The sequence below is a fragment of the Cynara cardunculus genome (assembly GCF_001531365.2).
Source record: "Cynara cardunculus var. scolymus isolate 2C chromosome LG 15, CcrdV1, whole genome shotgun sequence".
Lineage (NCBI taxonomy): Eukaryota > Viridiplantae > Streptophyta > Magnoliopsida > Asterales > Asteraceae > Cynara > Cynara cardunculus.
This window is the reverse complement of record NC_037542.1, coordinates 15,221,603-15,232,375: the sequence shown is the minus strand read 5'-3', so window position 1 is coordinate 15,232,375 and position 10,773 is coordinate 15,221,603. Positions and strand designations below refer to the sequence as shown.

Below are 10,773 nucleotides of genomic sequence, written 5' to 3'. Positions count from 1 at the left end.
ATTTTTTCACAGTATATATAATATATAATAATATAATTAAGTCAAAAACTATTCAATATTAGACTCATTCCGAAGGTATTAACGAGACGATTATAATTGTGTAACTTGTTAAAATAAAAATGTATTTTTTAAACATGTTTTAATTGATATATGATTATGTATGTTAATTTGATAAAAGTTTAAAATGAAACATTTAAAAGTAAAGGACATAAAGTAACTTAATTTACTAATTATAGGGGTATCAAGTGTAAATTTAAAATTATAATTTAAAAAAAATCGATTGTAAGAGTGTAAGTGTATGTGAGGGGGTGAGTGTATGAGAGGAGAGGAGGGCTGAAAAAGTGAAAAAGTGACTAAAGGGTATCTTGGTCATTTAGTATTTTAAGACTTTTGCTAAATTTGCTTAATAAGATAGTTTAGATAAATGCATTTTCTTTTATCAATTCCTCTATTATAAATCTTTAACGACGATTAACATGGCTAACGTTATCTATTAATTCTACAAGTTATATGTTCTTCTTTCGAATTGATTAAGATTGAAAAGAACCATGTTAGAAAAATAGGATTACATGGTAAATGGTAATCTTGCAGAGGAAAAGCTTTATCCCCGCGAATATAAGATGCTCAGCTTCGGAATCTGGATTGCTTAAAAGTCGTGAAGTTTGTTTTCCGAATTGATATTTCGATCATATGTCTGGGTATCACAAAATTCAATCTAGGAGAATCCATAAGGACACTTTTGAATTTAGGCACAAAAACGAAAGTCACATTACTAGAGAATATTAGAATGTTCAGATTTCAAGCGAGAACAAAAATTGGTGTATATATCGTGTGTGTGTGTGTATGTTCCACTCGAAAATGGATAAGGCAACTTACGAAAGTTATAATCAATTACAAACGATTATAACCATTAATGAATAAGATCAAAATTAGTTAAACATGGAGGTCAAGAACTCTGGACATACTTGTCCAGATATAGTCCTTGCGACCAACTAGAGATAGAGCTACCTCTGGATTTAGCTTATCCAAAGATAGTCTAAGCCTGAATGCTTTTCAAGATAGTCCTAAATCTGAAAAACACTTGGTCACTTTTACTAAGTTTGATCACGTTTTTCCACTACATTCCAAGTCCAAAAATTTTGTAGAGGTTTTAAGGCGATGTCCCTTGGACCCTATCATTTCTTCATGTCCGGAATCAAACTCGCCTTATGTATAAGTGTGCACTTGCCATCACCTGATTTGTATTAGATCACAGTTTGAAACTCATTTGTCACTCGTGTTAATTCTATTCACACTTAAATGGCCGAGAACATTAAAATCACCAAACAAACCATCTAATTAATATGATTATAAAAATAAATGCATATAATTAATAAACTTTTACATTAATATAAAATGAGTTATACATGTCAAAAATTCTAAAAGATTTCGGTTTTAATATGACATTAATAATTTAGTAATTCATCAATCAATCTTCATCTCCCTTGTTTCTCCACTTATTTTGGTGGATAAAAGATATACATTTTTGTTTCATATACCAATCTATTGTGGCATCAACTTGTAACAACAAATTTTGATATGTTCTATGTCACGTACCAAACACACTCGCATACAGGTAGTGTAGATATGTCGAATTTGGTATTATATACTAGCAAGCATTCATCGAGATAGGCATATGGATCCTCTAGGGAAGCCATGAGTAAAAAGTAGTTCCAAGAAAGCGAAGGTCGTGTCAGTAATCAAGGTTGATGTAGTTGCTATAGAAATATTTTTTTTCATCTCGATTGGACCGCCTTGGGCGTCTATGATCTAGCCTTGCAGAAACACGATAATATCCAACTCCAACCAACCTATAAAAACCAGTTATTGTTAATACCTTCATCTCATTCCATAACGTGAGGTCAGAGAAGGAGATAGGAAGGTCCTATGGAGAATGTTGCCAAAAAACCATAATAGAGTTTGACCACAACGACTACTAACTTATTTAACTATAACCTCAACTCTATTTATTGGTCCAACAATTGTATCTTGGTTGGTTAAACGATGCTAATAACTTGGAGTCCTCTTGAAAGAGAGGGGTGCCTTTGGAGATGGTGCACGACTGTCGTCTTCAGCATTCAGGGATGTTAAGTTTCTACTAGGACTGGTTCTGTAGGATGATGTTGCATATAGAATTCTCATTGGAATATAGAGATTCCTGTGTGCAAAGACACAGGTTTTCCTCATTTGTACAAGAAATGCAACAAAGCAAATCTCTATGATCAAATAATTTTCAACGATTATAATGGATGGAGATGAGTAATTTTAGCTTTAAAATTCTTAACAAATATACTAATAAATATGGCAATTTTCACCTAAAACGACATTACATGTTTTCATTTCGAACATGCTTTTAGAATATGAAATCACTCAACTGAGATCGCTTCTCATTCTGCATGTGCTTCTTGAAGATATACGCACCATCTTCAACACCCGCATTCAAGCAATTCATCCTATGCCTGTATTAACCATGAACAACAGAAATTGCAACATTTCAATCTCAGACACTAGCTAGAGTTGACTTTTTATGAGATACCTCTTTCAAATTGCAACATTTCATTCTTTTTTGGGAAGTTTTCATGTTAAAATTAGATAAATTGACAGTATCAATCTGGGTTTTCATATATTTTCTTTCTTGAAGGGTGTTTTAGATGCTTAACAAATTAATCAAAGTGATTTTTTTTCTCACAAAAAAAGTAATGTGAAAAATGGGAACCATACCAAGCAAAGTGATCTTCACAACAAATGGAGCCAGCAACAATCGAAAGTCCAGCTGCTTTCCTAAATTCCAGATTTTAAAACACAGGCTATGAGTAGACAAGGCTTTTCTTGACATCATGTTGAAGATTAATATGAAAAAGGAAGTTGTGTATTTCAATGAAGATAACAACATACCAGGTTGCACCGAACATGTCATAAAACTTGTCGAAGGCTTTATCAAAGCAGAAGTGACAAGCAAGAAGATCCTTGATATCAGTCACCTTGCAGCTTGATTTACAGCACTTAATCTATGCCAATAACCAAGTTAATCGTCAAAACGCAGAAATTGTAGAACAAGAAAACCATGTGAATAATGAATACCAAACTAAAACAGGATGTGAAGAATACTCACAAGCCGATTGAGCTTATAAGAATAGTACTTTCTATGGGAGGGGTGTGTTTGGATATGCTCAACCAAATGTCCTGCACTGGAAATCAACGATTTTGTTCAATCTCTTGTCCAGTTTAAAAGCAGTACCACAGACTGCTTATCTAAGCCTTGCTATAAATTTATACGCCCTCCATTACAAAATAAATTCTATCAATTTCCTTTCTAAGGTCTCAAAAAATAAATGCAACATTTCCCTTTTGGTTCAAGTTTAAGGCAGATAACAAGAAGTGGTGGTAGGAGTTTGTGTTATGGCAAGTTAAAAAGAGAGAGTTGCTTACCTATCACAAAATGTTATGCCACAATCAAGGCACATGGCCAAAGTAGATAACCTATGGCATGCATTGCACTTGGCTGCTCTGGACTTCTTGCTTATTTGGTGGCATCTGCACATAAGGAAAGACGAAATAATGTCAAAATATGTCTTAAGCTACGACTCTTCCAACAGATGGATATGGTTACACCATTTTTAACCTTGTAAACATAGTGTTCATTACATAACATATTAACCCCACATCAAAAGTACTCAACAGCTGATTAATTAAAGATTCTTAAGTTTGCAAGTGATACCCTGCACCAGCCTTAAGAAAAAAAGACAATCAAGTAAAGAAAAGAGATTCCGCTTCTTCAACTTCATGGAGGAGTAAAAGACAACACCATCTTTTGTCCTCAGGTTGTGATTGAAATTTTGAAATAAAAACAAGAAGGGTAAGAGTGAAATTGGATATGCTATAAATAGCAAAGCAACTTCAGGACAAAAAGGTGAAGCAAGTGCTCTGTTACAAATTAACTAGACCTTTTACAACTTTATAAACTAAATATCTTGAAGCAACGAAACACGAGTATATACACAAGCCAGTGAAGATGGAATATCTGATTAACCTTTTGTATAGTTCAAGAAGTTCCTTTGGTATAACACTTGATCTCTTTGTAGATGATGAGGCCTGCATAGAAAAGAAGCAATTTAACGAGCTCAAATGATATCATATGTTTCAGCTTCCAGAAAGATAGTGAAAATCTTAGATTCAAGATCTCAACAAAGGTAGAAACAGTACCTGGAGGCCAGAGGAGGAAGATTGAGGAATTGACGTTATCACTAAACAATCTTCAGCAAGATGACCGCCCTTCTTACATTTCCAACTAACATAATAAACATAGAATAGTCACATTTAGGTGATTCAAAGCAGTGTGACACAGGTTAAAATTGAAAAAGGACCAGGTTCACCAAGTCCCAAGGTAGTGTTATACAGTATATGTTTGTATGAGCTTTGATTTGGGAGTGTTGTTTCTCAAAGCATGAACCAATTCATGTTCCAAAACATGTCGAGGTAAGTGTTTCATCTAGGTTGAAAATTGAATGTACCATTCATAAGTACATAGGCTAGATCTCTTTGTTGACCAGCGATGACGGTTGAAATCCCAAGTGTCTCCTCCACTTTCAACAATTTGTAATGGGAATTTAGGTCCAGATGACACTTCAAATAAACGTTGGTTGCTTGCAGGCCTCTACAAATTTATTAGAATGTCAAATATAAAGATAAAAAAGAGGTCAAGATTAACTGAAGCAGACATATCCTATGTGCTAGTTATTTTGTTTCTAGTTGACTTCTTTTTGGAGGATACACTAGTTAGAGCAGAGAAAACTCTAAGGCCACAGATATAGAGCTTAATCATCTAGAAGGATTAAGCAGTAACACTGGTTAAAATAGAAATGGAATTCATTAATTATGAATTTTGAAAGTTCTAGATCTGATGTTGATTCATAAAGAAAAAGGAAAGAATAGAACCTTACCTGAGAATTCTTGAGATTCTCCAAAAGCTCCGCTTTGCAGTCCATGCTGCAGATATCATCATCAGTCTAAAAAACAATCAGCAGGGCCAAATTAAGCTTGAATATGGCATGTGTAAAAATGACCAGAAATAACATACTAGCATCTCCAGACAACCCACCTCATCACATATATATTCCCCATATTTGCCACAAATCACACATGCAGGCTCTCCAGGAACAGGAAACCGCTGCTCGCTTCTTTCTTTTACATGATCGGCAGTGTTCATATTTCCTACAATAAAGTTGTAATATAACAAAATAAAACAAAAATTATTAATCAAACCATCTTCACACGAAAGCTCATAGACGAGAGGTATGCAAACCAGAAGTAACAACATCAGAAAAGACGTATATAAGTAGTATCATCAACAACAAATTGACTTACTAATTGTACAAAGAAAATGGTGCTATAGCCTTTTGAGATCAATATTAGTTAAAATTTCAAAACAGTTTCACCACTAAACATAATAGCTTAACTGATTGCTAATACATATACAACAGAGACACGAGAACCAACCAGCATTATGAGGATCCTTCTCATCACAGATATCTAGGATCAAACCAGATATGTGAGGCTCCTGATTCTCTTCACCTTGGGAGGAAGTACCATTGTCACCTGTGAATTCATTACCAAGGCTATATAAAAACAGGTGGTGAATTGGTATCGTTTTTTGCATTTACAACTTGGTGTCTGAAACTCGTTATCCATGATTTCCAAGTGATTTATCATAAGACAGAAAATTGGGCAGCCGTTATTTAATAATATTACCAAAATTTCAATATTTGTGCTCGCTTTTCTTTTCTAGAAAGAAAGCTCTTTCGGTTAAACCACAGAAAGGAGCAAACATGGAAAAGGAAGCAACATGAAGAACGGCTGGAATGTAGCTAATGAACAAACACTACCTACGGAAATGACAAGCATAGTGAAGTACATCATGGCCTAAACCAAAGGTATACTCAAGATCTATAAAATCCACAAATACCTCTTAAGGACTACATGACTACATTGTGCTTCATCGAAAAGGCATTCTTTGCAGGACCAGAGATTGGAAAAAGGGATGGCTTTTTATATCTGTTAAAGGAGAAAGTTTAAAGGAAACGAGGCCGAATTTTCTACAAAAATTTTGTAACAGCAAATGAAGAGATACACAGTTAATTGAATGTATCAATAACACCAAGGGATGGTCGATCATCATTTACTGCTTGTGCCCCTTGGGACCAACAAAAGAAATGACTAATTAAGAACACTTTGTACTGTCAACCATCAAATTAACAGGCATATTAATTCAAAGTTTCTAACAATCGCAAAAAGAAATCACCCAAGTCTCTGAAACAACTGTTGCCAAGTGAAGTTTAAAATCTGGGAGGTAAAACAAGTTAAGGTGAAAATTTGATAAGATTGCAAAAAATGCAACATACATGGTGATAAAAAAAAAAGCATGATCTTGTTCTCAGTGTGCTTCCAATTTACATGAATTCCCCTCAGGACCTCTTGCATAGTATTACAATCTAGTGCTACAAAATGAACTACACAAACCCATGATTCATATAGCCAACAGCAATTATTTTGACGAAATCCCATGTCAGGCAGAAGTAGAAGTTTGCAACAAAACTCCAGATTGACACTGGTAAAGGATCATAGAGCACATTATATACAGAAAATTACGGAATTCCTAACACAAATGTTGTACTATTAATTCCACAATTGGTATGTCTTGGTCATGGATGAACTTACTATCATACCCCACTAATCGTCCACCAGAGGCTGAACCCTCCTGCATCATTAACAGCATGGAATGAAAACCCTAGCATCAGATGAGAATGAACCGAACCATGAAGCAAATTTTATGAATGTATCAAGGAAAATGCAAACTGGAGTTTACCAACACATTATTAGTTAATTCTTCAAAGGCTTGAGCTGAATCAGCTTCCTTCCTATGTCATAAGCAAACAAATAACAGCCCTATGGTTTAGCATATAGACTAAAGATCCCTTTTTTAAATAACAATTAGATTATAACATAAAATCACCTAATTTTCTGAATATAATCATGGTGAGACATGGGTCCATCACTTTCTTCAATTTTATGTCTTTTATCCAGAGGCGACGAAATCTTCCGTCGCTTGCGGCGGTTGGATTGTAAGCCGACTTTTTGGTTGCTGGAAACTGGTTCTTCCTCCGGTGGAGTGGGGTTCCCGGTGGCAGCATTATAAGCTATGAGAATTGATGAGAAAAACGAAAATAAGGTTAAAAAAAACTCATCAAATCAGCAGACAGATTGTGTGCTGTGTACAACTGAAGATATAGATTTGAAATTTTGTTACCCTTTAGGTTTTGCAGAACAGAGTTGAGATCGAAATCTTTGTTGTATGTATAAGAAGGGTTCTTATAGAAGTTTGTTCTCGTTCCCATTTCTTCCGTTTGCTGAAAGCAAAAAATCAACGTAAATCAGTTCGGTCGGTTTTGTATTTATTTCTTGCCTTTTGTATTTATAATTTCAAAATGTTAAAAAATTAGCGATTCATATGATATTCCTTAGAATTATGTATTATATACATACAGAGAGATTTGGGATCACGTGAGACACGATTTTTATACTTAAAACTTCACAACAAAACACTGTGAAGGTAACTTTCAGTGTTTTGCTGTGAAGATTCGTCTTTTTTATACCTTCATAACATTTTGTTGTGAAATTTCAAGTATAAAAATCGTGTCTTACGAAAACAGTCTTATCTCACGTGAACCCAACATCATATATTGTATATTTGGAAACAAAAGCTAAGACTCGTGGACTCGTAAGTCGTAATCGTCTAAAGCAAAAGCTAAGCTGAGAGTGGAGGAGGCTGTCGAACGTGGAAAAACCTACGACTTCCTTCCAAGTTTTAACTTGGGTTGATGATAGGAAAAAAAAATTATTATTAAGTGTTATACTATTATGTTAATAGATCAAAATTAAAAGATATTTTAAAACAAAAAGTACAACTGCTCAAGTCAAAGACTCGTAATAAAACCCAAAAATAGCCAAAGTAAGTAGCGTTATTGTAGACCACAATTTGACCCTAAATACCGATCAAATTGCGGTAAGTTGCACCAGCATTAGCAGCACCGATATTTTGCATAGTTTCGGTATCCGATATTGCGCCTCCATTAACAACATAGCTTAACGGGTAAGATTCTTAATCCTTGACTACGTTTATTGCCGAGTAAGATTTTCGGTCATTGTTATGCTCATGTGATAAGGTAAGTTGACACCTGATAAATGTCTGGTAAACGATCCTTAAGGTCCCATTTGGCTTGCGGGATAGGATTGTATTTGGAATAGAATTTCATTTCAATCTCATGTTTGGTTTGAAAGATTTCATGGATTTGAAATCTCGGAGTTTCATTGAAAATACTACAAACAGGTTTTGGAATCCCATCGGATTGGTTGGTATTTCACAGGATTTTATAAGATTTCTATATAATAATGATGTAAAATATATTAAAAACATTTGTTTTGTAACAATCAATTTATAAGAAGGTAATATTAATTATTTGTATATTTACTTATATATTTTTTGTTAAATAATAGAATTCAATTACATTTCAAATCCTACAAACCAAATACACCAAAAGATTTCAAATCTAAATCCCTCCAATTCCAAATCCTTCTATAAAATACCATTCTCTCGTAACTACCCGACATCCAAAAAGATGACGTGGATCGCTTATTAAACAACGTGGAAAAGGGTCTCTCGTATGTTAAACATGTAGAAAAAACCTTGCATTGCAAAGGAGATTTGGCGGTCATTAGCAAAGCAAGTGATGTTGTGTGGCGTGGGGTTGAGCTTCAAGATATGTGGCTAAAGTATAGTCTCACGAACAAATTGCTGAAATCTCAGGAGGAAAACTCTTCAATGGCTAAGTGATAAAGCGAAATCCATTGTTATTGAAGAGAGAACCTCAAATGGAGACGAAGAGATTTCTAACAACTGGTCAATAAACGCGATAGCTGCCAACTCGATGTACAGAATATGTGAAACCATAATGCTCGATCACCAAGGAATTATACATGTGACGGATGAATATCTTTTCAAGCAATTAGCAAAAAAAACATAGCTGATATATTGTGTGCTTGTTTCATGAACTTACCTCGGGTCATATCTATGAAGTGTTATAGCAGTACCAATGAAAAGAGGGAAGAAAGGTGTACGAACCGCAGCTTGTCTTGTTGGTGAAACACAAGAGATTTTGAAGATCCTTTCAAAAAGGGAACTCCCTAGTGGCCTGGACCTGCATCAAATGGCATTCATCAACGAGTGGCTTTGTTCAGTGAAGCATCGTATATAGATGTCTGTTTCTGTTTCTCCTATTTAATTCTGGGCTTATCTTAGATAACAATAACACCGAAGATTCAATTCAGTGATCAATATGCATAACTTTTGAAAGAAAATCTACCAGAAAAACTCTTTGTTCTACCAGTTATGATTGTAATATGTGGACTTGACATTTGTAATGATTGTGTAAAGAATGATGAAGCAATTGGTAATTTAGAAGAGAAACACCCAAAACTCCTTTGTTGTCCGCTCAGACATTTAGTCGAACAGTTGGTAGACAGTTCCAAATTTAGAAAAATTTCTCAACTTCAAAGTAATGAAAGTTTTCCTTTAACTTCTCAGAGTTGGATGAAGTCGCAAATCAAAGATCAGTTGAGATTTATTACATCAAACCATTATAACCCTTCTTTCACCTTCACTGTTCATGCTACCCACCACCAAAACATGAATCCTACCCCTTATATGTGGCTGTTATTTCCTGCACAATTCCGACGCTTCATTTAAAATAAGAACAGGGGTTAAAGTTTTACAACAAATTTCTGTTTGGCTACATAAACACGTAAGTAAACAGAAGAAGATGGTTTGATATGTATGTTCATAATCATAGACATGTATATGATCAATTATCATGATACAAAAGGTGAGCAATCAAGCAACAACTCTCTTCAAAGGCATATGTCCTTGATCATACATTGGAACTGCTGAGAATATACAGTAATTGATCATAATTTCATTGCATAAAAATGTGTCTCATACATCAAACTTGTAAACCACCAAAACAACTCAGACAAAATAAAGTTGTAACACATTATATATCACAATGGCTCCTTATTTGAAAAACACCAAGTTAAACGTCATCCAAGACCGGAAGAACCTTAAACCACTAACTAAATTAAAGGGTGAACAAGGAGGGATTTGATGTATTGTATCACTTCTTTCCCCGCATGATTATAACCATCGTGGTTGCCTTTATAAAGCGCATCACACATACGTGCAAGGTTGATTGCAGGCATGACGAGTGGAAACGCGACAGCTGTAGGCCTAAGAGACTCTCGATTCACAACTTTCCATGCATCCTCGACTTGTTTTGAAAAATGTTCACGTGCTTCCTCCTCAGTTGCACCAGTTTCCTTTATGTAGCATTCGATGCTTGAAGCAACATGGCCTCTTTCTTGTTCCTCCTAAAGTATTTTTATACATATATATGGGTCATATATTTCCCAAAATACATACTAATTTCATAACTAGTTTTTTTAAAACTTAGGCTATGTTTGGCAAACTGGCTGATAAGCTAGCTGGTGGCTGATAAACTAACTGATGAACAAATTATGTTTGACAAAAATAGCTGATAAGAATGTAAAATGCTAAAAAGAACATTTTGAGAAATTAATCAATTATAATATTTCAAAATATAATTAAAACAAATCTTTAATGATATA

The 10,773-nt window shown here is 34.5% G+C and overlaps 2 protein-coding genes across 4 annotated transcripts in view; both read right to left on the bottom strand.

Annotated features, from left to right (window-relative positions):
• Window positions 1-2,239: 2,239 nt before the first annotated feature.
• Window positions 2,240-9,562, bottom strand: LOC112528792. Of its 3 annotated transcripts, none has more exons than XM_025139869.1 (16): window positions 9,215-9,562; window positions 7,343-7,442; window positions 7,049-7,232; window positions 6,902-6,953; window positions 6,754-6,823; window positions 5,536-5,634; window positions 5,138-5,250; window positions 4,980-5,045; window positions 4,551-4,693; window positions 4,243-4,327; window positions 4,070-4,131; window positions 3,469-3,573; window positions 3,152-3,227; window positions 2,935-3,047; window positions 2,761-2,820; window positions 2,240-2,498 (listed from the first exon to the last, which is right to left on the bottom strand). In XM_025139869.1, exons 2-16 carry the CDS (start codon window positions 7,428-7,430, stop codon window positions 2,393-2,395), a joined length of 1,422 nt encoding a protein of 473 aa, XP_024995637.1. In that variant the 5' UTR covers window positions 7,431-7,442; window positions 9,215-9,562; the 3' UTR covers window positions 2,240-2,392. The 3 variants fall into 3 exon arrangements, with proteins under 3 accessions (XP_024995637.1, XP_024995639.1, XP_024995638.1); XM_025139871.1 differs by having other exon boundaries at window positions 6,754-6,793; XM_025139870.1 differs by lacking the exon at window positions 9,215-9,562 and having other exon boundaries at window positions 7,343-7,460.
• A 484-nt stretch (window positions 9,563-10,046) lies between these two features.
• The window catches only part of LOC112527994 ((E)-beta-farnesene synthase-like), a 3,825-nt gene continuing 3,098 nt past the window's right edge, over window positions 10,047-10,773 (bottom strand). Inside the window, exon 7 of the mRNA XM_025138872.1 lies at window positions 10,047-10,515. Coding sequence (XP_024994640.1) covers window positions 10,222-10,515 — 294 coding nt within the window. The 3' untranslated portion in view covers window positions 10,047-10,221. The remainder of the gene's footprint in view (window positions 10,516-10,773) is intronic.